Raw genomic sequence first — 25893 nt, forward strand, 5'->3', positions numbered from 1 at the left:
TAATGCATATGAAGACTTATAAAGAGCTGAATGTTAAGGACCATTGGTTGGTTGATTGAGGTTATTTTTATTAATAGTAAACTTATTTAAAAAAATAATAAAATGTATTTGTTCCTTGTAGCATCTTTTGGGTGCTAAGTGGCAGATGCTCTGAAGATGTAAAGGTGAATTAGATGTCTTGGACCTGGGGGCACCTGGTTGATTCGGTCGGTTGAACGTCTGACTCTTGATTTTGGCTCAGGTCATGATCTCATAGTTCGTGGGTTTGAGCCCCATGACAACGGGCTTCGCAGTGATGGGCGGAGCCTGCTTGGGTTTTTCTCTCACTCTGTGTCTCTGTCTCTCTCTCTCTCTCTCTCTCTCTCTCTCTCTCTCGGTGTCTCTCTCTCAAAATAAATAAACTTAAAAAAAATGATGTCTTGGACTTGTAAGGGAGAATGAGATCTGTGCACAGGTAATTGTCACACAAGGTAGAGAGTAATCTTGCCTTAAAGACTGAGAATGCAGACTTGGTTTGATAGCAGGGTACTGAGGGTACCCCTGAAAGCTTCAGAGCCTAATACCAGTTCTTACCAGAATTGGTTAAAAGAAAGTACAATTTGGTTGTCCTCTAACTTACGAAATGAACAAATCTATAGGAAGAAGACTTTTCTTTCCGTGAGTAGTTTCAAGTGGTTAGTCCTAGGGAAAGCTAGAAATCAAATGAGGCAGAATTTAATCTCTAACACTGTCCAGGTGAGATGCCCTGGATGAACAAATGGACTTTCATTTATTCGTTTGCTTGTGGGCGTGGGTGTGGCATACGTGCCCGAGAGGAAGAGAGGGGGAGAGGGGAAATGGGAGGGAAGGAGGACAGAGTGAGGGCTCTCTAGATCTCACTGTGTTCCAGGCATCCAATGTTCTAGAATACAGCCATGAAAAAGACAACCATGGTCCCTTTTCTTTTTTTTTTTATTAAAAACATTTTTTTAATTTTTATTTATTTTTGAGAGAGAGACAGAGTGTGAGCAGGGGAGGAGCAGAGAGAGAGGGAGACACAGAGTCCGAAGCAGGCTCCAGGCCCTGAGCTGTCAGCACGGAGCCCGATGCACGGACATGGGGCTCGAACTCACAAACCGTGAGATCATGACCTGAGCTGAAGTCAGATGCTGAACCGACTGAGCCACCCAGGCGCCCCACCATGGTTCTTTTTCTTATGGAGATTATAGTCTAACAGATGAACAAAGACATCAAATAAATAATTGCAATTGTAATAAATGAATATTATGAAGATACCTAAGGAATTTTGAGAATCTGTAGCAGTGAGATTTATTCTAGCGTGGATAAGTTATGTTTGGATCTGCAGACCTGAAATTTGGACCCTGGGTAGTGGTGACTGCCAGGGTTACACCCTTTCTGGCAACCATCAAGTTAGTCTCTCCTGGATGGCACCTCTGCCTTACTAGGTTCTTTCTAATCCAAATGCTGTGGACCCGCACCATTTCCCCCTGTTCACCGTTCAGGTCTATCCTGTTTCTCTGCACTGTTAGACTGTTGTTTAGAAAGTGGTTATTGTCCTCTCCAAAATCTCAGCCTCCACATCTTATTTTGATCTTATCACCTGGCCTAATTTTGCAGCTTCTGAAATCTTAATGCTTCTGGTCAGGTGGTCCTTAGCATATCCCTATTGTTACATTTTTATGACATCATTAAGGGATTTCCACTCACAGAGAATTTGTGTAATTTCTTCCCATCGTGATTTTTATTCCATTACTGTCATTACTCCCGTTCTCTTCTTTTCTACCATCTGTCCTCCATCCTTTGCATAGAATTAGTAATCCGGAAGTGCATTTTCTTTACTTTTTTATTTTTTAAAAGTTTATTGGGGCGCCTGGGTGGCTCAGTCGGTTGAGTGTCCAACTTCGGCTCAGGTCATGATCTCATGGTTCATGGTTTCAAGCCCTGCGTCGGGCTCTGTGCTGACAACTCAGAGCCTGGAGCCTGCTTCAGATTCTGTGTCTCCCTCTCTCTCTGCCCCTCCCCCTCTTGCACTCTGTCTCTCTCTTTCAAAAAAATAAATAAACATTAAAAAAAAATTTTTTTTAAGTTTATTTACTTTGAGAGAGAGAGAGACAGAGACAGAGACAGAGACAGCATGAGTAGGGGAGGGGCAGAGAGAGAGGGAGAGAGGGAGAGAATCCCATCCAGGCTCTGCACTGTCAGCACAGAGCCCAGCGCAGGGCTTGAACCCATGAGAACGCGAGATAATGACCTGAGCTGAAACCAAAGGTCGGACACTTAACTGACTGAGCCACCCAGGTGCCCTAGAAGTGCATTTTCTGTTAGTAATTCGTTCTCTCTCTTTCGTGTATTACAACATAAATTTTCTGTCCTCTTTTCAGTAATACATAGGAAATGAACTTAAGGAAGATTCTTTAGACAAATGAACTGACTAAAATCCTTCACCAGAGGACTTCACAAAATTTCCTTTGTATCTTTGAAGTATTTCACTTGATTATTGCTGGATTGAGAGAGAAATGAATGGATCCCAGTCATTGTTTCATCCCTTTTGAAAGTTTGTGATCTTCATTGCTGTGTAGTATATTTAAAAAATTTTATTTGTAACCATGTGTAATTGCTTACATAATAAAAGCTGGGACAAGATCCATTAGTGTGAAAACTACAAAGGCTATCCAAGTCAAAATAATTTTTTGTAAATTCATATGAGATTCAAAAGTAAAGCAGGTCCTGGAAAAAAGGGGAAATATGTACTGCCTTACGTTAGCTACGCTGAATAAAAATAGGGAGAAACTTATGATTGTCCAATAGATTTCAATAGTGTAGGCCACCAATCTAGATTATTCAAGTTAACCCTGGAACTCTTGGTTTCACTTATTTTGTTTTGCTGTGATTCAGATGAAAGTAAATTTTTGGCTGATATTAATTATAGGTATGTAAACCTAGCTTTATTATTTTTTTATTGTGCCAAAATATATAGCACATAACATTTGCCATTTAACCATTTTCGTTGTACGATTCAGTGGCATTAATTTCATTCACAGTGTTGTGCAACTAACGCTGATATCGGTTTCTAAAACTTTTCATCACCCCAAGCAGAACCCTGTAACCATTAGGCAGTAACTACCACCTCTTCACTCTTCCTCTGATAACTTTTAATCTGCTTTGTCTCTCTGGAATTGCTTAATTCTAGGTACTTTACATAAATAGAATCATACAATATTTGTCCTTTGGTGTCTGGATCCTTTCCACTTAACATAATGTTGGTTTTTAAAATTTTTCTTGTGGTAAAATCTACATAACATAAAACTGATTATTTTAACCATATTTAACTGTACACTTCAGTGACATTAAGTACATTCACACTGTTAGATGATTATCATTGCTACTTATTTTCAGAACTTTTTCATCAGCCTGATCTCAAACTTTACCCATTAAACAATAACTTCATTGCCCCTGTTAATCACTGTTGTATTTTCTGTCTCTATGAATTTGACTATTCTAGGCAGCACATATAAATTGAATAATTCTATATCTGCCCTTTTGTATCTGGCTTGTTTCAGTTAGTATAATGTCTTAAAGGTTCATCCGTGTTGTAGCATATATCAGAATTTCCTTCCTTTTAAGGCCGAATAATACTCTCTTATATGTATATACCACATTTTGTTTGTCCATTCAACCATTCATCCGTGGACACTTGGACTGTTTCCATCTTTTGTCTATTTGTGAACAATATTGCAGTGAACATTGACATACAAGTATCTGAGTCCTTATTTTCAGTGCATATGGTTATATACCAGGAGTGGAATTGCTCAGTCATATGTCAATTCTGTGCTTTTTATGGAAACTCCAAACCGTTTTCCACAGCAGCGTTTTACATTTCCATCAGCAGTAGAACCAGTAAGTTCTAGTTTCTCCATATTGTCTTCAGCACTTACTATTTTTTTCTATTACAGCCATTCTAGCCAGGTGTAAAGTGGTATCTCATTGTGGTCTGATTTGCATTTCCCTAAAGACTAATGATGTTGAGCGTCTTTTCATGTGCTTACTGGTCCTCTGTATCTTCTTTGAAGAAAAACCTAATCAGACTCTGCCCATTTTTAATTGAATTGTTTGTCTTTTTGCTCTTAAGTTGGATTTCTTTCTATATTCTGGACATCAATCCTTTGTTAGATATTTGATTTGCAAATATTTTCTCCCATTCCATAGCTTGTCATTTCACTATATTGATAATGTCTTTGATGTATGAAAGTTTTTAATTTTGAGAGAGTTAAGTCCCTCCTCATCAGATCATCAGTAATTTTTTTTTAATTTTTTTTTTTTAACGTTTATTTATTTTTGAGACAGAGAGAGGCAGAGCATGAATGGGGGAGGGACAGAGAGAGAGGGAGACACAGAATCGGAAGCTCGGAAGCAGGCTCCGGGCTCTGAGCCATCAGCCCAGAGCCTGACGCGGGGCTCAAACTCAAAGACCATGAGATCGTGACCTGAGCTGAAGTCGGATGCTTAACCGACTGAGCCGCCCAGGTGCCCCATCAGTAATTACTGTAAATGTAAATGGATTAACTTTTTAAATCAAAAGACAAGGATTGGCAGAATGGATAAAAATACAAGATCCAAAAATATGCTGTCTATAGGAGACTCACTTTATTATTTATTTATTTATTTATTTACTTACTTACTTACTTACTTACTTACTTACAGGAGACTGACTTTAGATCTAGACACGAATAGGTTGAAAGTGAAAGGATGGAAAAAGATACTCCATTAAAATACTAACCAAAAGAGAGAGGTGGCTACATATTAATATCAGAAGAAAGAGACATTTTAAATCAAATAAAGATTGTTAATGTGCATAGAGTTTTTGTTTTACAAGATGTAAAGAATTCCGGAGATGGATATTGCTGGTGGTTGCACCATTTTACTTTCCTGAGAATTCACAAGTATTCCTATATCTCGACATCCTTGTCAGCATTTGTTATTTTCTGGGTTTTCTGGGTTTCACCCGATGGTGGTGTGTTTTGGTTGTTTTGTTTGTGTGTTTTTATAATAGCCTAGTGTGTGTGAGGTAGGATCTTATTGTGGTTTTAATTTGCATTTCCCCAGTGATTACTCATATTCACCATCTTTTCATATACTTGCTGCCCATCTGGAGATTATCTTCAGATAAATGTCTACTTAAGTCCATTGCTTGTTTTATAATCAGGTTATTTGATGTTTTTGTTGAATTTTAGGAGTTCTTTATATATTCTGGATATTAACCCTTGTGATTTACATATCTTTTCTCCCAGTCATTACGTTGGTGAAAGTGAAAACTTTGGTGATCGTGTTCTTCAGTGCATAAAAGTTTTTAAATTTGATGTAGTCCCATTTGTCAATTTTTGCTTTTGTTGCCTATGCTTTTGATGTCATATCCAAGAAAGCATTATCAAAGCAATGTCCTAAAGCTTTTCGTCTATATTTTCTTCTAGGAGTTTTATAGTTTTGGGTCTTTTGTTTAGGTCTTTAGTCCATTTGAATTAATTTTTGTCCATGATGTAAGATAAGAGTCCTTTTTCATTCTTTTGTGTGTGGATATCCAGTTTTCCCAGCATTATTTGTTGAAGAGAGTGCCCCTTCCCTATTGTGAGTGGTATTGCATCGCTTATTGAAGATCATTTGACTACATATGCAAGGGTAGTTGTGTATATGATATTTCGGAGCTTATTTTCCCACTAGTTTTATATTCCTAAGTTTTAGCCATATGGTGTCACTCTAGTAAGTGAACATATTTGGATAACCACCATCTAGAACTGTATAGCATGCTAGAACCTCTCCTTGTGCCTCCTAATCACTGTTTTCTTCATCATCCCCAGAGGTACATGTTCTGTTGACTTTAAGATTATAGATTTGTTCTGTTTCTGAGCTTCCTACAAATGAGAGTGTCACAGTTTATATTGTTTTATGTTTGGTGTCTTTTATTCCCTGTCTATATTCTTTCATGTTGTGGATATTGCAGTGGTTTGTTCTTTTTCATTGCTGATTAGGATTCTACTGTAGAATTATACCTTTATTTATTCCTACTGTGCTTATGGGCATTGGGTTTTCAAGTTCAGGGTCATAACAAATAATGCACCTGTGATCATTTGTGTGTGTGTGTATGAGTTCATGTATGTATACACATTTCTTTTGGGTGTATAATTAGGGAATTCAACTTGATTTTTTAATAGAAAATATTTTTGAAATAATTATAGATTCATATGTACTTATAAAAAATAATAGGGGCACCTGGGTGGCTCAGTCAGTTAAGCATCCAACTTCGGCTCAGGTCATGATCTCATGGTCTATGGGTTCAAGCCCCACATCGGGCTCTGCGCTCTCAGCACAGAGCCTACTTCAAATCCTGTCTCTCTCTCTCTGCTCCTCCCCTACTTGTGCATGCTCTCTGTCTCTGTCTCTCTCTCAAAGATAAATAAACATTTAAAAAGATAGATCCCTATACCTTTTACCCATTTTCTCCAATGGTAACATTTTGTAAAACTGTAGTACAGTATCACAACTAGCATATTGACATTAATTGGATCCACAGATTTTATTCTGACCTCCCCTGTTTTACTTCTATAAAATTGATTTGTCTTTTAATTTTTTTTTAATATTTATTTATTTTTGAGAGAGAGAGAGAGAGGGACAGAGTCTGAGTTGGGGAGAGGGGTCGGCGGGTGGGCGGGGAGGGGGGAGGGGGGGACACAGAATGTGAAGCAGACTCCAGGCTCTGAGTTGTCAGCACAGAACCCGATGCAGGACTCGAACTCATGGACTGTGAAAACATGACCTGAGCCAAAGTCAGATGCTTAATGGACTGAGCCACCCAGGAGCCCCTGATTTGTCTTTTAAAGAGAAAACAAAGTGGTTTAATTTATAGAGTCAAAAATAATTCACTTTTAATTACAGTACTCAACATGCAAATTACATTTACCTGTTGATACAGAAATGGCAGCTTGCCACTTTCCTAGGACATTTAATCCAGGCAGTTATTCCTGGACATCCTTTCTCTTTGTATCTGCCAACATTTACCCTCTCTACCTTCTTATAATGATATGTAAACTCTTAGCCAGATAACTGGGTCTTAAGTTCAGTTGACTTACCAGACATTGACTTTTTTTCAGTTGATTTGATCTATTCTGAACTCCACATGAAGAATATCCCATTATTTAACCTATAGATGATCATTCCTGAAGGCACTTGAGAATCCATCAGTACCCCAGGGTCACCAATTTTCCCTGGACTGTATGAAGAGACATAGGAGGTTTGTTAAGTACGTCCCTGCCCTGAATATTCACTCTGAAAAAGAATTTGTTTGGATAAAGTTTTAATACATTTGCCTTTATGTGATTCTGTAGGCTCACGGTGAACAATATAGAGATACTTGTTTTGTTCATACATAGTTTCTAAATTTTCATTAATGAAAATGATTACGTTTGTGAAGGAAGTTATTAAAATACTAGTGCATAAATTAGATGTAAAAATTCAGGATATTTGGATCCCAAGGAAACAGGAGTTTACTGTGGTTTATATATCAGGCTGATTGTACGTGATAATTATTATAATTGGCAATGTTTCTTCCAAAGATTGAATTTTTGCTAAGTTTTTTGTATATTATCACTAGCTTGGATTTCTCCTTTCTCTGCCTTTCCTTTCTGTTATCACCAGAAGGGATTTTTTAAACATCTTAAAAATAATTCTTTCACTGTAAGTCACCCAGAATACAGTCATTTCCTCTAGTTTCAAACATAAAGGGAACCTGGCTCAGACAAGAATGATCCTTGCTGCACGTCCACTAGCTCATTGTGTTCTTTTTATTCTGAGAGGCCCCAGCTCAGTTTACAAGGTTAAGGGCTACAATGTGTGTTCACAACAGAGCTAATCCTGCTTCAATAAATACAGATGTACAATTCTTTTTTGAACATGCCTTCAAAGTGGAGATCTTTGGCCATGAGCTCCTCTTTGACATCATCTAGTGCCCACTGGTGATCCATTAGCTCCAAAACTTTCCACTTTGCTTTGAAAGCTTTGTTGCTGTCTGTGGGCATGGCCGTGGCTGCTCTAGTCATTTGTGCCTGCATTCTTCTTCTTCTCTTTCTCCTTCTCCTCCTTCTTTTTTTTTTTATTATTAGTGGTAACACATAATCAGTTTATTATTGTTACTTATTTGTGCCTGTATTATTTTTGATTGGTCATTGGCATTATCTTGGCCCAGAAGGAGAGAGTAAATGCTCTAAAACCCAAATGCTTAGTAGAAGCACCAGGATGTGGAATTCACCAGGATGCAGATAATGTGAGTAGTTCAGTTCTTTACTGTAGCATAGGCTTAAAACAGGATCAGTGGACAGGGAGCCTGGGTGGTTCAGTTGGTTAAGCGTCCAACTTCACCTCAGGTCATGATCTCACAGTTCATGAGTTTGAGCCCTGCATCAGGCTTTGTGCTGACAGCGCAGAACCTGGAGCCTGCTTTGGATTCTGTGTCTCCCTCTCTCTCTCCCCGTCCCCTGCTCACGCTTTATCTCTCTCTCTCTCAAAAAAACACAAAAAACAAAAAAACACAAGGTCAGTGGAAATAGGTCTGTGGTTGTAACAAAGCCTAAGCATGTCTGTCATGTTTATCCATTCACCACTAAGAATCATTGGGAGAACATTTGTTAAATTCCCTTTGACCATGTTTGTGAGCATAGTGGGATCATTCATAGGAGAAGGTAGTACTATTTTCCCTTTAGTTTTTTTGAAAAATCCTTACTCTGGGTGGTTAGAAGTAGTATTTTCATGTCAGAAGGACTGTTTGGGAATATAATTTTCATCTCTGAGGATTATGCTTTGAATTGGGACTTCAGCTGTCAAATACTTGGTCCTGGGTGAGCTTCTTTTTTTTGTTTTTATTCTTTTATTAAGAAAATTTTTTTAATTTTTTTTTTGTTGTTTTTTTTTTTTAGAGAAAGACAAGAGTACTAGTGAGAGATGGGCAGAGAGAGAGGGATACACAGAATCCGAAACAGGCTCCAGGCTCCTAGCTGTCAGCACAGAGCCTGATGTGGGTCTTGAACTCACAAACTGTGAGATCATGATCTGAGCTGAAGTTGGATGCTTAACCGACTGAGTCACCCAGGTGCCCCTCTCATTTTTAAAAACAATTTTTTTAATGTTTTTATTTATTTTTGAGAGAGAATGAGACAGAGTACTAGTGAGGGATGGGCGGAGAGAGAGGGAGATGCACAATCTGAAGCAGGCCCCAGGCTCCTAGCTGTCAGCACAGAGCCTGGTGGAGGGCTCGAACTCTTCTGGGTGAGCTTCTTGTCACTTTGGGGCTGGATGGACACATAGTGGTGGATCATGGCCACAGGGAGGGTGATGATGAACATGGGTAGGACCACCCAGAGCCATCCAGAGCCGTGGTGCCCGCCATCTTTTGGTTGGTTGGTTTGTTTGTTTGTTTTTAAGATACCATAAGATACTATTTTTAAGTAATCTCCACACCCAACATGGGGCTTGAACTCAGAGATCAAGAGTCTCATACTCTACCAGCTGAGCCAGCTGGGTGTCTCTCCTGCCATCTTTATTGAGAGCCAGTCTGGTTGGGGTTGCAGGCCAGACCCCGAACCTGCACGTTACCTTGGTTCAGGACTTGCCTGGGTTGTGCTGTGACCCCAGATCTAGTGCACTGCCTCCAGCTGGCCTGCCATTTGATTTTAAATATTATCTGAAGTTTATAGAGTTCTAAAACAGTAACAAAGGTTCCTTGAAATCTTTTGCTTGTTCTAAACCATGTGTATTAAGACCACATATTGGAGTGAGAGGCACTAAACCTAGGGTTGTTTTTTGTTTGTATGTTTGTTGTTGTTTACCTCTCCAACCTTCCTTGCCTCCATGAAAGAAAGGTTATAAGACAGTATCTACTGGATGAATTTATCTTTATCACTGCCTACTGTATCAAATAAGTACTCAGTAAAAATTGTAGTGTAGTGATTAAAATGATCGAATATACAGGAGAGGGGCGCCTGAGTGCTTCAGTCATTTAAGCATCTGACTTCAGCTCAGGTCGTGATCTCACGGTTCGTGAGTTCGAGTCCCGCGTCCAGCTCTGGGCCGACAGCTCAGAGCCTGGAGCCCACTTCAGATTCGGTGTCTTCCTGTGTCTGCCCCTCCGCTGCTTGCACTCTGTCTCTTGCATTGTCTCAAAAAATAAACGAACATTTAAAAAATTAAAATAAAAAAAAAAGAATATACAGGAGAAACAATGGATATGTATTATATATACATATTTAACTGTGGCACTTTTTCTTATTTATTTATAAGTGATGAGAGATTGGTGAAAGTGAAGACTTTGTCACTCTAGAAAGAGCTGTGCAGAAAGCTGTGCAGGAATTCACAAATTCAACCACTTTCTGAAATATCTCAAGCTGCTAAGAAATTTTGTCATCCTTTTGCTCCGAAAGGCAACATAATAGTTGGGATGTGTCATAGGGAAAGACCGTCTTAACATAGTTGAGGTATATAGGGCACATTGGGACACAATTCCAAAGCTAATGGCTTACTACAGCTGAGAGCGTTCAGTTGTAATGACAGGTGAGTGGTGTCTTTCTCAGTCTTGCTTTAAAACAGCTTGCTTATGTACTGGCATGGGGGACCCACTCACTGGATGGAGATCTTTTACGAGACAGAAATAGAAGTTATCCTTGTCCTCAGGGAGCTCATAGGCAAGTGACTTTGGGAGATTATACTTAGTTGAATTCATGTTTAAAATAAGGATGATAATACTCCTGCTTAAAAGGTTGTTATAAAAAGTAACTACTTAAAAACATTACTTGATATTTAAAAAATACAAATTTAGACATGTCATAAATGTAAATTCTAAATTTGCTCATTGTAAGTAAATATTTATTGAATGTTTAAGGCAGGGACTGTGTTAATGTAATTTTAAAATATTTTCTCAACAGATAGTACTTAATTTGGTAAAAGAATTTCAAAAAGGTGTACAGTGAAGTCTTCCTTCCACCTTGTCTCCTGGCTCCCAGCTTCTTTTCATTGTTTTCAGAGAGATTTTTTTTTTCAATTTCTTTTTTTTTTTTAACCTTTATTTATTTTTGAGACAGAGAGAGACAGAGCATGAACGGGGGAGGGCCAGAGAGAGAGGGAGACACAGAACCTGAAACAGGCTCCAGGCTCCAGGCTCCGAGCTGTCAGCACAGAGCCCGACGTGGGGCTCGAACTCACGGGCCGCGAGATCATGACCCGAGCCGAAGTCGGACCCCTAACTGACTGAGCCACCCAGGCACCCCAAGATTTCTTTGTTTTAAAATAGTCTCTACACCTACCACAGGCTCCAGCTCACCACCCTGAGATCAAGAGTTGCACTTTTTAAGACTAAGCCAGTCCGGTGCCCCTGTTTTCAGAGAGATTTTATGTGTATGTACACGAGTATGTATCTGTTTTTAGAGTCACAGATGGTAGCGTATTATACAAACTGTACCTTTCTCTGAGTACAAAGTGTTTCATATCCTGATCTCATTTGATACAATAATAATTAAGATACCTACTCATATTATCTCCATTTTATAAACAAGGAAACAAAGACATCTCAACTTCTTAGTAACTTGTCCAGGGTTGTATAGCTTGGAAGTACCTCCGTGGTACGGAGGCAGTTATTTTGGTACCACTTATTTAACTTATTATTTATTTATTTATTTATTTATTTATTTTGGAAATTTAAAAAAATTTTAATTTTAATTTTTAAAAATTGTTTATTTGAGAGAGCGAGTGTGTGAGCAAGGGAGAGGAGACAGAGGGAGAATAAAGAATTCCGTACTTTGACCAGAGTGTCCATTCGAGTTTCTGCAGCCGTGTTGATAATGTTGGCAGAAAGAATCCAGCCAGGAGCACATGTTGTTCCTAGTTGTCCTATCTTGCCAGCCTCCTTCAATCCAGAACTGTTCTTTGGTCTTTCCTTAGCTTTTGTGACCTTGTTATTTTGGGTGAAGACAGGCCACTCCTTTTGTAGACTCTCGGTTTGCTACTGTCCTAGGTTTCCTCACAATTCTACCAATTTTAGTTACTTTTGGTATAAATATCACAGAAGTCATGTTTCGTTTTTCCCATTGCATCCTATCAGGTGGCATTCAATGTCAATTTGTCTCATTACTCCCATTAAGGGAAGAAAAGAGAAAAGAGCGGAAGAGGGGAAAGTAACTTCTATTAGCTTGCTTTTCAGAGGGCACTCTATTCAGCAAATATCTTTTCCTTGTAGCATCCTGGGGGAGAAGAGGTCCTAATGGAACAAGCTGGTGCAGATGCAAGTGAAAGCTTTGAGGACGTAGGCCACTCCTCTGATGCCAGAGAAATGCTCAAGCAGTACTATATCGGTGATGTGCATCCGGTAAGAACTAACTGAACTGGGAGAGGAAGCTGCTGACTAGCCACAAAACACAAGGAGAGGGATGAATTAATAAAATGGAAATTCAGCCCAGCTGTCAGGCCACATATTCTCCCAAATCATTTGGCCTACTGCGCTAAGATACAGCTTCTTGTATGTAAAACAACACATGTAGTATCTAAAAAGTTAAGAGAACTGGTTTTGGATTTTTTGTTTTTTTGATTGATTTTTGTAGTATCATTAATAACATCTCTTTCTAAAATAATGGTTTGATTGTTCTTGGCAATTTCTTGCAAAAGGTGGTAACTATGAACATTCGAACAAGGCACCCTGGTAGGTTCATAGTTGGGAGTGTGAGGGCAAATACCCTTCCACAGACCTTGACGTCCCTCAGAGAATTCTCTACTACCAGAATGTAGTCTTCATGTTCTAAGGTTAGAGACAAGTATATAGTGAGATATGCCTTTGGATACGTCTTAAAATATTATTTGTTTTCCTTTTTTAACAGAATGACCTTAAACCTGAAAGTGGTAGCAAGGTAAGAAGAAATCATCTGTTTCTCTCATCTGTTTCAAGTGTTTATATTTCTATTTACTCAGGTAGAATGTTTTTTGTTTTGTTTTGTTTTTTTTAATTATCTTAACAAGAGAAGTGTTCCTTTTTTTCCTAAGCAAAAATCCTATTTTTCAGGAGCTTGGACTCATTGCCATCTCAGGAAAAAAAGAATAGCTGAGTCTCAAACAGTAGGAAACATTTTGTTCATGCTTGTACTTGCTTTAAAAAAAAAAAAGGAAATTCTAAAGCCATGCTCTGTACGGTTTTGAAGGAAATTAGTTTATGGGTTCAGTTGTAGAAAAGTATTTATTATTCTTACATTAAATACTGTGAGAATAATTCTGTGTTGGGAAAATAACTGGAAAGTTGATTTTCACGTGAAAGTCTTTGAAGGAGTTACAGACTGGAGTAATTACTAGAATGGGCCTTTCTGTCCCTATTACCCAGATTTAATCCTTGTGTCATGCAGTTTCAAATAGGCCTACATCCGTTTCATTTACTCAGTGATACAGCAAAAAGAAACGATTAAATATTTGAAAACCTTAATGTGCGCTGCAGGACCTACCAGGAACAAAATCTGGAAGCCATTTTGCTTCCCACAAGCAGGGCTGTTCATTTCCTTGACTGCGTCACACATTTCTTGACTTCCGTCTGTTGCCCTCCCACTTAAAGGGACAGCAGTTTAGTTGCCACCTAGAACATCCTGGAGGCAGCGCTCTTCCCCTTTTCCTTCTGCTAGCTTCTTGCTTCCCTTTCCTTACTGACCTGGAATTACTGAACACGTTTGATACGGCACTTGAAGTTGGCCTAGACACAGGAATTCTTTCAACCCGAGAGACTGCTTGACAGTGTCTGCCATCTGTTGCTCTGCCATCCAAAGTGTCTGTGGAAATTAACTCTTCCGTCTTGCTATACTCTGCTACTCTGAACTGGTGAATTGTTTATGAAGGGAGACGAAAGCGGTTTTTTAAATGCTACGTGAGCACTGGTGGTTGGTTTGTCTTCCCCTCGTAATGAAGGTGAAGATGGAGCTATGCATAGCCTTGCTGAGTATCTTGAACACGTCTGGAAACATTGGTCTCAGTTACAGTAAACATTTAATTCAGGGGATATTCCCATTTGTATAAGAGAAGCACCATGTATCTGGGAGCCATCACCCACTTTTACACAACAGTCATGAGAGCACCCTTTATTAAAGCAATAGAAAAAATTGTGGAATTATAATGTCTGAAATTCTACAAATTGCTTCTTGTTGCTGTTTTTCTTCCTTGCTAGTTCAGTATGTGATTAGGATCATTCTTAGCAATGGAGAGCGGTGTTTTTCAAATTCTGTCCGGTGGGCCATCTGTGTTCGAATCCCTGGGCATGTGTCTGAAATGTCTATTTTCTGGGCTCCCGCTGCTACTGATTCATAATCTCTGGAGGTGGGACTTGGGAATTTGCACTTAAAGTAACCCAGGTAGCCAAGCACCAGACTTCTTGCTGAAAGATATGCCCATCTTTTCATTTGAAAAGTTTGGGAACTTGAATTCTCTTTTCTAGAAAGCACTGTCTGCCTTTTGTAGGCCAAAGAATTAATTAGAGATGTCTCAGCTAAATTAAAACTGTTGAGCCTTGGACTTTTTTGTAAGAAATACAGAAAAAGAAATCCTTTTAGCTCACTGAATTCTATAATAATTTAGAAGTTTCCAAATGTAGTTTGGCCCCTGCCTCGTATAAACAGTGAGTGACTAAAGGCAGTATTTTCAAAGCTCTGTTTTTCGTTATGTCTCTTGTACCCAAAGGACAGTCTCCATTAAGTAGAGAGTAGGTTATTGAGTGTTTTCAGTCACACTGCTGTACTTCAGGCAGATCGGGCAAGGAAAACCTTTGGGGAAAATTTCAAGACCACACATAGGTTTTTATAGAGCTATATAGTCCAACCTGATTTCAGTTCCAGGAAGACATTCCTGGTCCCTCAGATTTATTTCTTACAAATTAAATAGGCACTTCTTTGTCTAAGATGTAGATGTCTCTTTTCTTAATTTTTCTGTACTCACCATGAAGAAAAGGATGTAAAATTCATTTCATTAATACTTTCTTTTGGTTAAGCGTTTCTGAACCTCTACAAAGAAGTGATTTTTTTTTTTTTTAAGCCTAATTAAAAGGTGTCTTCTGCCTTAGGAGACAAAGGTTTCATTTTCTTTCTCTTTCTTTTCCTTTCCTTCATTTTTCCACTTCTCTTCTCCCCCCAAAGTTTCCCATCTCTTCCCTCCCTGAAACTATTACCTCCAGCCTCCCCCTCAGCAAAATTAAAAAAAAAAAAAAAAAAAAGTCACCCAGAATGTACTATTACACAATCTAAATCTGGAACCTTTCGTCAGTTTTTTGCAAACTGCCTTTCATACTGCTTTTGCTTTAACATAGGTAAATAATTGATGCTCACCATTGTTTTCTTGTTAGATTGATAATGCCCGAGGTCCATGGCCCTGAAATAGTACAATACTAAAATGTAAAAGCTTAGAAACTACAAATCTGGCGACAGATATTTTTCTCACCTGTTTCAGTCTTCAGATAATAAACCAGACTTAAAAACCTTTCTGTCTCTTTGAATCTCTTCCTCCCTGGATTAGTCCCCATGCTGCAAGCCGTCAGTCTTCTATTTCTACTTGAGTTAACGTTTGTCTGGTATGCTTTGGGTTATAGAAACACACCTTAGAAGTGCGTTGAGTTTTCTGTGCCATTTGGCCTGCCCGTCTCCTGCGCTTCAAGAAACCTAGGCACATCTGTGGTCAGTCACGTCTCCCTTTGGATTATGCGTTCGCTGGTGGGGTAGCTGTTTGATGTGCCACCAGTTCAGGAGATGCAGTACACACGAACGCGAACCTGACGAAAGAAGTCGGTACCATTTCACTGATTTATTCCATAGATGTTATCTGGGCAACAGTTCAGCTGCTTCAGATATCATTGAAGTGAATAGATTCAGTACCTGGACCATTTTCCATTTAAATTGTTGAATGGGTAGTACATGATGGTACATAGTGAAAAATTGAAATAGTGCAAAAAGGTATACTTTTTATGTATATGTTATGTATGTATGTATATAAAATGACTCCCTTCCATCTCCAGCTCTCAGTCTCCGAGGTCCCTTCCCCAGAGGTAGTCAGCTACCATTTTCTTGTTTACTCTTCCAAAGAGACTCTATGCATTCATAAATATAAACAGATGGACGGACGGATCCGTCCATTGATTGATCAGTTGATAGGCAGACCAATCATTCCTTCCTTAAAAAAAAAAATCTTGCTCTGTACCTTCTTTTTACTTAAAAATTTTATTGTGGTTGATTTTTCTTTATCGATATTCCATGGACAAAAATTTCAGTAAGATGGCATTTGCTGTAATAGGATCTGATGTATTTTTTTAAACAAATAATATCGTTTCTATAAAGACTTAACATGTTATTTAAACTTCATTTTTTAACTTAAGAAGTTTAACTTTTATGTTAACTTTTATGTTAGAAGCAATCTATAAGTTGCATTTAAAGGCAAATCTATTTTTTTACTCCTGATGCTACTGACTTTTGTTACACAACATTTTTCTCTTACATGCATATAGCATTCAGTTTACTTTCTCTTTTACGGAAGAGAATCTAAAAAGAATACATTGTTTGTAATTATGTAATGTAGTTACTTGGTTGCATAGTACCAAAAATTTCCTTGTAAGAATTGTTTAATATTCCTGTCATACCTACAACCTAATTTGTTAAAGTTTGGAATGGTTATGCCGATGCCCTTTAGATTACTCTTTACCAAATAATTTTGTAGGGTTGTTTCATTGTTCTGATTTCATCTAGCATTTGTTTTTTGTAACATAATATTTTGAAATAAAGCATAGAATGTAATGGCAAAAGCCCTCTTGAAAGGCAAATTTCCCATTGCTGAGGTATCTCAAGGATTAATGCCTTCTCCTCATGACACTTTAGTTAGAAATAATGTGTAGTTTTGCAAGAGAAGGTGTTAGGAGGACAAGGTAACATCGTTTTCAAATCAGCCCTCTAGTGTAACAAGTTTTTCATTTCTTTGGTCCCAGTAGAAATTACTCTATGAATGTCCTATATGTGTTATCACAGTGGGTTCTTGAGACGGTCCTACAGAAATTTGTCTGAAGGGTGTTTTTCATTTGTGAATTTTGCCCCCATATGCGGGGAAATATTTTTTACTTGACTGGACTGCCTCTAGGGATGGTACGTACTTTATAAGACCGTAATTGTTAATACATTGGAGCTTTTGAGAAGGCTGTCCTCAAGATCCACACATGGCCATAGGAGGGACTATAAAATGTTGAAATCATGTATTTCAACAAACTTTTTGGGTTTTAAGAAACTAATAGTAAAATTCATATTGCGGCCAAAAGTTCCAAAATTGTTTTTCATAAGTTGCTGGCTACATAGCTACCAAAGTGTTCTAAATAAAAAGCTGTATTCAACCACCCAGATACTCATTAGCTTTACCGAAGGTGTCATGTGGTTTAAAATCCACTTTTTCCAATTTTAAAACTTGGAATCCTCTTGGAATAGCAAGCATCCAGTTTAAGAATTAAAACATAAGCTCCTTATATACCTTGCAATAGATTTCCCTTCCATTTAAAATCTAAATATGAACTATTGAGGTTGAAGGTACATTTTATAAATGCCCTATCTATATATATATCTACATACATACATATATATGTATGCATGTATTTTAATGCATCGTAATCCTAATTCTGGTGCATTGTTTCCAATATTTATGTCCTGGTGACAGAGTACACTATTCCTTAAGCATGTATTGTCTCATGTTTCATAAACAGTTTTCATAGTGAAACCACGCCCACTGACCCCCAAATAAATCCTTTCCCATATGTTTGCCAATTACGACATTTCTTTGTCATTCTCTTAACCATATCAAAAAAAGTCCATACTTAGGGCACAGTGTCTCTTGGAAGAGTATCTAGAAAAATATATCTTTATATACCTGGTGTAAGATAAGAAAAGTCTGCACGTGGGCCATGCTCTGTCAGTCTTTCCAGACATGGGAGAATAGTGTTTCCTTCTCTCTAACCTTTAGAAGGCTGCTAGTGTAGATTTTTTTTTTCTGCTATTGTAGATTTTGCTAAAATACCCTTGGGTTAGAGAATTGTGTTAAGTCAATTAAATATGGCTTTAGAATTAAAATTGATCTGGTCTGAGCCTTTCATTTTGTGAGGAAACTGATTTAGCATTGAACTTGAAGGCAGTTGACAGTTTCAGTTATGAGTAGCTTTATTAAAAGGCTACTCAGATACCATGAAATATCCCCTTTTATCCTACAGAGTCCTTGTTTAGTTAGTTTGTTTGTTTGTTTGTTTGTGGAATTAAAGCCTTAATGAACCTTGACATTTAGGAACCAGTTTATTTAAATAGTTCTTTTCTGTTAATTTTAAACTAAAATCAGAGTAGACTGAAAATAATTTAGTGGTTTGGAAGTGTATTCCAGAAACATGCATATTAATTACTTGGTAAGGCTTTTGGTAGAAGAACTCTGGATTCGATCTGCTCTCTTACAACTAAAATCAGAGTATTGCAATTACAGCTTTCCATGCCAAAGACTGAGCAGTCCCCGTCCTCCTAAGAATCTTGCATGTAAATTAAAATGTGGGCAAGAACGTAACCAGCCAGATATGTCTGAATACACAAAGGGAGAAGTTAAAGTCCATCATAAACTATGGGAATCTCATTTAAGCATCCATTAGATTTAACACCGAGCTTTGGAGTAGAAATGGGAATTGGGAAACAGCATGGAGAGAATGGTGGCGTGGGGGTGAAGGAAGGTTTTGTGTTAACAGAACCTTTTCTTTTTAATTTTGTTAAATTAAAAATAACTTATTTGGCTTCTTTCCGAACTTGGCTGAGGTACTTGGCTTCTAAGAGCAGTGCCTTAAACAGTTCTTTCATTGTAGTTGATTAAAAGCGGAGTCACTGTAGTTTGACATTTACTTGGCTGTCAGAATCCCAAAGAGAAGGTACATTTCTTTCTCTTTGCTTTCCTCCAGTGGTAGAGAAGTTGGTCTTTTTGCCACCAGGGGTGGAATGATCTTAAAACAGGAGTTGAGGTACTTAGTTTAAAAAAAAAAAAAAAAAAAAAAAAAAAAAAAAAAAAAAAAAAAATATATATATATATATATATATATATATATATATATATATTTAAAGTTTTTTTGTTGCTTATTAGAAACTGTTACACTAGGAGCATATTATGGTCTTCCTTCTGTCTGGTCTTTGCCTCTTTGTTTTCTCAGTTGGTTCCCGCACTGTTTGAGACTCACTCCACTTACCACACATTCCAGGCTTTTAGTTTTAAAAGATCCTAAAGGTTTGAAATCTAGAGAATCCATTTATGTGACCCATATGGCTTTTACTATGATTACAGATTAAACATAACACGTACATTTCTCCATAATGCTCTCCTATAAGCTTTTGAAATGGTCTCAAAGTTTTTTTATACTAACCATACATTTTTTGTTCTGCAAATCATTGGTATATATGTGGATAAAGCATAAAAGACCATGGACATTTTCCTGATGGAATTCAGTTATTTCATGGCTACTGTAGTGGAATCTTTTAAAAGGCAATATTATAAATTAATACATACTCTACCATTACTACTGAAACCGCTACCTTCCAAATCTATAAGACATTGGTTGTATTTTCTCAAAGATTGGCTTGTAACACATTTTACTTAACCTGATTTTATGATATTCTAGTAGAAATGTCCCAGATAACAGTAATCATCAAGGTCTCAAAGAAGTGTAGTAGTATTTTAACTTGATTTATCTGACACTTTTTATTAGAAGTTTTACTTGCCTATAGGCTAATTTCTTTTGGGTTTGGGGTATGTATTCATTTGCCTGGCAGTGTTTTGGATACATGAAGTTAAAACTCATTTCACGATCTGCTCTGAAGTATCTAGGCCAGTATGTAGGGTTTTTCGAAATTTTTGGAGATTACTGAAAATTGTGGTTAAACACGGTTAATATTCTGTGTTCATACCCTAGCATACTTCTACATATTGGCAAAGAGGATGTTTTGGGCAGCAGTAACCTATGCAAATGGGCTTGTCCTCTGGCAGTGAGTTAGCAGTTCTTTTGTATACACAGCTAATTAATGGAATCAATAACTTCATTTGGTATTTACTTAAATTGAACTTTTTGTTTTTAATGTTTATTTTATTTTTTGAGAGAGAGAGAGAGGCAGAGACAGACAGAGTATGAACAGGGGAGGGGCCGAGAGAGAGGGAGACACAGAATCCAAAATCCAGGCTGACAGCACAGAGCCCAATGCGGCGCTCAAACTCATGAACGGTGAGATCATGACCTCAGCCGAAGTTGGATGCTTAACCAACTGAGCCACCCAGGCACCCCACTTAAATTGAACTTAATGACACATTTATAAGATATAATTAATGTGCCATCCAATTCACCTATTTAAGATGAACAAGTTGGGTTTTTAGTATATTCACAGAGTTATGCAACCGTAATTACAATGATTTTGGAACATGTTCATCCCTCCAGAAAGAAACCCCATACCCATTATCAGTCATTTTCATTTCCCTTTAACTCCTCTTCCCCCACCCTAGGAAACCACAGATCTACTTTCCGCCACTAGGTTTGCTTATGCCGAACCTTTCATATTAATACTCTTACGTAATATTTATATAATGCGTTGTGTGGTTTTTGTTTGACTTATTTATTTTTTTTATGTTTATTTATTTTTGAGAGACAGAGTGTGAGTGGGAGAGGGGCAGAGGCGGAGGGAGACACAGAATCTGGAAGCAAGCTCCAGGCTCTGAGCTGTCAGTGCAGAGCATGACACGGGGCTCGAACCCACAAACCACTTAACTGACTGAGCCACCCGGGCACCCCATTCATTTTATTTTCTAAGTAGGCTCCATGCTGAGTGTGGAGCCCAGTGAGGGGCTTGAACTCACAATCCTGAGGTCAAGACCTGAGCTGAGATCAAGAGTTAGATGCTTAACCAACTGAGCCACCCAGGTGCCCCAATATGTTGTATTTTGTATCCAGTTTCTTTCACTTAGCATAATGTTTTCTAGGTTCATCCATGTTGAAGCATGTATCAGTCAGTACTTCCTTGCTTTATATTGCCAAAATTTTGTTTTTAAGGTTATTTCGGTATTCCCCCTCCCCCCAATTCTGTTCTTCCCATTTCAATGTTGAATAAGCCCTAAGGTCTATAGTCATAATTATTATGATTTCATAGAGTAAACCAGTTCATTTCTGTAAGCTACAAAGCAGTCCTCGGCATGCTTTAGAGCATTTCACAGTTGACCTGTTTGTCACAAGAGTTTGTATTTTTTTTAAAATATGTGTTCAGAAAATGTGATCTTAACTACTGCCAGTGGCAAGCCCAGCTGAATGAGGCATATCATTGTGACTGCAATTAGTCCCTTTCAGTATAGTTTATATCAGTAGCTTTTTTTCCCTTTTTTTCTTTTTTTACATCTAAAAAAGTTTAGGCCATTTCTCTATGCTTTCATTAGTTGTTCTTCACTAGGGAGTACCAGTATGTTACCAGAAATAGAATTCTTGGTGCTCCCATCACATTAGATTTGTAAATGTCAAATTGCATGAAAGATGAAGTTCTGTATGTAGATATTCAAGATTTACATACTTTATTAATCTTTCTTTTTGTTTGAAATTTTTTAATACGCGTCTTCTTCAGGACCCTTCGAAAGATGCCACGTGCAAAAGGTTAGTATACATTCCCTGGACTTCCTTATGCTCAACTTAATATCTGGCCAGAGGTTCTTCCATAAATATACATGTACAACATAACTTAAGAGTACGGTTTGACTAAGGAATGAAAGGTACATACAGCACAGCGAATACAGTCCGGAGGTATTGTGAAACCTTGTACGTTGTACGGAAACAGACGGCGGCTCCACTGTGGGGAGCACAGTGGAAGTATAAACTTGTTGAGTCACTGTGTTGTGCATCTGAAACTAATGTAACATCGTGTTACTATATTTCAGGTACATGTTGACGATATTTCAATTAAGAAAAAGAGGACAGTTAACAACTATTTTTTGGCCAAAATTACTGCACATTCAGTAGTTCCTTACCATTAGCAAAATTAACTTTTACAGTTTCAGTCATTTAGAGTAATCTCAAAAGTTTGTGCCTTGAGTAATTTTTAAATCATGTTGTGACATAAATTGGGATCACATTCAACGAGAGGCCAATATGCAAGGACAAGTAACTGCTGGTAAATCAAGCCAACGGTCTGTGCTGCTCAGCCCAGCTATGCAACTTCTACTTGAAACTTAATCACATTTAATCCCCACAACCGCTCTGTAAGGTGGGTGCTATTATTGCATTTTATAGAAGAAAAAAAATTATGTATTGCATGCATATTCAGGAATTTGGTTTCTTTCAAAGGATTACTTATGAATATCCCTTGCGGTCATTTTAGTAATATAATAGTATGAACTCTGAAAGGTATATTTTTGTCATCCCTTAAATGCCCTTGAAATGACTGGAATCCTTGGCTTGTAAAAAATCTTTATAGAGATTATATAGATCTGTTTCATCTTTCTGAGCTCCCACTTAAAACATTTCAGAGAGAGAGAGATGTGGTTTTTTTCCCCCTATAAAAGTATTGCCTCTTTTTTATTTGAGGTGATGGACAAAGAATGTAAGAAATTTAAACTTAAAGGAAACTATTAGTAAATTCAGCTTCTTTAATATTAAGGTCTTATGCTCAGCCAGCTACTCTGTAGAGAATTTGAAAACACAAGCCATAAACTTGCAATCGATTTGGGCTACACATAACACTCGTTAAGAATTATTATGCAGAATACAAAAGGAATTCCTACAAATCAATTAAAAAATAATGTAGTAGAATATGAGAAAAGGCTTAAACAAGCACCTTAGAGAAGAGGAAACAAATGTAGACACACACAAAAAAAGGTTTAATTTCATTTGTTATCAGAGAGATACAAATTAAAATCTTAAGGTATGTATTTCACAGCTACCAGATTGGCAAAAATTGAGAATTCTGAAAATAAGAGGAGCTGTTGAGGAAGTGGGTCACCAAGGTTCTTAGACCCTCTTAGGGGAGTGTACGTGGGTACAGTCACTTTGGAAAAGAATTTGGCATTATCTAGTAAATTGGACAATATGAATAACTTTTGACCCAGCAATTCCATATCTAGGGATATACTCGAGAGAAATGTGTGCACAAGTATACCAAGAAACACATAGTAGAATGTTCGTAAGGGCATTATTCAAGAGAGTAATATACTGGAAGCAACCCAAATAACCATTCCTTAATAAAATGAATGAATCCATTCTGGTATATTCATAAAGTGGAATACTACAAAGTAATAAAAACAAATGAGTCACAACTACATGCAGCAACCTGAGCGAATCTCCAAAAGAGAGTTCTGTCTTATGGCTAAGACGTTACTGTTGAACTCTTTGGGTTCAGCATAAATCCATTTCCTCTGCTTCTATGCCCAGTGACAGTTAAGTATTACAAAACATTATATGGGGATTGGCGGCCAACCATTTTCAGTCTTTTGTGCTGAAGAATGTCTCTTCGGTGTTTTCTCAAGGAGCCTACTTTAAAACTTTTTTGTGTCTTGTGGTGGTTCTCCAAGATACCTGAACTGATCACCTTTGTGGGGACATGACTGCAGAGTCCCCACGTGCCATATTGCTGTTGTACATGCCAACTCGCTTGCTTTCCTTTTTTTACACAAAGCTACTCGGCCAACATTCTAAACTTCTCTGGAGCAGCTTTCTGCCATTCTGAAATGTACAAAGCACTAGGCATGTTTAGGCAAGGAGAAGCAGTTTTATTATTGAACCTCAGCTGGTTTTATTGGCTTAAAAACCTTTTAATACCAAGGCCGCATATGTCTTAGTAAGACGGGCATGCAGGTCATTTGGATCGTGGAAGAACTCCACCTTAAAAGTAAGAGTGCTAGTAAGCTGTACTAGAGAAGAATTATTTTAAGGAGAGTGATGACTGTCCTGAAATTCATAAGGAAAGTCTCTTACAGGCCTTCTCAAGCCAACTGTCATTTAAAGTTTTTAGTTCCATGTGGGTGTGTATCCTTATTAGTGTCCAGACTTAACTAGAGAATAAGTGCATTGATTGGAATCGGGAATCCATCACTAACTTCGCTTCGTGATTTTGGGTGCCAAGCTTGTATTTCCTGCGTATACAGCGGGTCTAATAGTATCTATTTCTTCAGGCTGTCATGAGGATTAAATGTAGAAAATACAGACGAGATAGATATCACTTTGCCAATAGTTGTATTAGATGGTATTGCTTCTAAATTTATAGTTATATGTATAAAATGGTAGCTTTTTTCCTGTTGAAAAATGTTAATTGTAGAATATGTGAAAAACAAAATACAAATAAGGTATTGTTTTGAAGTTTTTATTTATTTTGAGAGAAAGAGAGAGAGCATGAGCAGGGGAGAGGCAGACAGGGAGAGAAGGAGAACTCCATGCAGGCTTTGCACTGTGGAGCTCGAACTCACGAACTGTGAGACCTGAGCTGAAATCAAGAGTCAGACGCTTAACCAACTGAGCTACTTAGGCACCCCCAAACAAGAAAAATTTAAGCCATCCCTAATCTCATAACCCAGAAATAACTGCTATGTGTCTTTATAAAAATACATATAGAGGCGTATATAGAGGCATATATTTTTAGTATCATACCACACATTCTGGTTTTTATCTTTTAAAAATTGTTTAATATTGGGGCACCTGAGTGGCTCAGTCGGTGAAGCATCTGACTTCGGTCCAGGTCGTGATCTCGCGGTTCTTGGGTTCGAGCCTAGTGTCGGGCTCTGTGCTGACAGCTCAGAGCCTGGACCCTGCTTCAGATTTATCTCCTTCTCTCTCTCTACTCCTCCCCTGCTGTCTCTTAAAAATAAATGTTAAAAAAAAATTTTTTTTAATTGTTTAATATTGTCATGCCAATGCAAATATTTATTTATTTATTTATTTTGCTACTTGGGTGATAAAAGCAGTTAAACTCCAGAGAAAGACAAATATATGATTTCACCTATATGTGGAATTTGAGAAACAAAACATGAACATAGTGGAAAGGAAGGAAAAATAAGATAAAAAAAGAGAAGCAAACCGTAGAGACTCTCTTTTTTATTTTATTCTATTTTTTAATTTTTTTATTTTTAATTTTTTATTTTTTTAAACATTTTTTAAGGTTTATTTATTTCTGAGAGATAGAGAGAGACAAGTGTGGGTGGGAGAGGGACAGAAAGAGGGAGACACAGAATTAGAAGCAGGCTCCAGGGTCTGAGCATTCAGCACAGAGCCTGACGCGGGGCTCGAACCCACGAACCGTGAGATCACGACCTGAGCCGAAGTCAGACGCTTAACTGACTGCACCACCCAGGCGCCCCTTATTTTATTTTTTTAAATATTTATCCTTGAAGGGGAGAGAGACAGAGTGTGAGTGGGGGCGGGGGCAGAGAGAGAGGGAAACACAGAATCTGAAGCAGGCTCCAGGCTCCAAGCTGTCAGCACAGAGCTCGACATGGGACTCGAACCCACAAACCATGAGATCATGACCTGAGCTGAAGTTGGATGCTCAACCGACTGAGCCACCCAGGCGCCCCATAAACCGTAGAGAGTCCTAATGATAGAGAACAAACTATGGCTTGATGGAGGGAGGTGGGTGGGGGATGGCCTGAATGGGTGATGGGGATTAAGGAGGGCACTTGTGATGAGCACTAGGTGTTACATGTTAGTGATAAATCACTAAATTCTACTCCTGAAACTGGTATTATACTATATGTTAACTAACTGGAACTTACATAAAATCTTGGAAGAAAAAAAAAAGTAGTTAAACTTCCCAAAGTAAATCGAAATTCTTTGCTCATGAAAATATTAAA

General features: G+C 37.9%; 2 protein-coding genes across 5 annotated transcripts in view; both read left to right on the forward strand.

The window, feature by feature from the left end:
- NIP7 (nucleolar pre-rRNA processing protein NIP7) overlaps window positions 1-12350 on the forward strand; it is a 91736-nt gene extending 79386 nt beyond the window's left edge. Inside the window, exon 6 of the mRNA XM_042970209.1 lies at window positions 12269-12350. The gene's annotated coding sequence lies outside the window, so the exon portion shown is untranslated. The remainder of the gene's footprint in view (window positions 1-12268) is intronic.
- The window catches only part of LOC102955728 (cytochrome b5 type B), a 109065-nt gene that overhangs the window by 7544 nt on the left and 75628 nt on the right, over window positions 1-25893 (forward strand). For 2 of the 4 annotated variants that reach the window (XR_006212079.1, XM_007090357.3), the window contains exons 2-4: window positions 12269-12397; window positions 12903-12932; window positions 21684-21712. Coding sequence is in view for 3 of the 4 variants with exons in the window: in XM_007090357.3 (XP_007090419.1) it covers window positions 12269-12397; window positions 12903-12932; window positions 21684-21712 (188 nt within the window). In the remaining variant the exon portion in view is untranslated. Of the gene's footprint in view, window positions 1-12268; window positions 12398-12902; window positions 12933-21683; window positions 21713-22179; window positions 24430-25893 lie in introns of those variants that run through there. The other 2 variants (XM_042970206.1, XM_042970205.1) reach the window with 2 other exon arrangements.

The sequence above is a fragment of the Panthera tigris genome, chromosome E2 (assembly GCF_018350195.1).
Source record: "Panthera tigris isolate Pti1 chromosome E2, P.tigris_Pti1_mat1.1, whole genome shotgun sequence".
NCBI classification, from domain to species: Eukaryota; Metazoa; Chordata; class Mammalia; order Carnivora; family Felidae; genus Panthera; species Panthera tigris.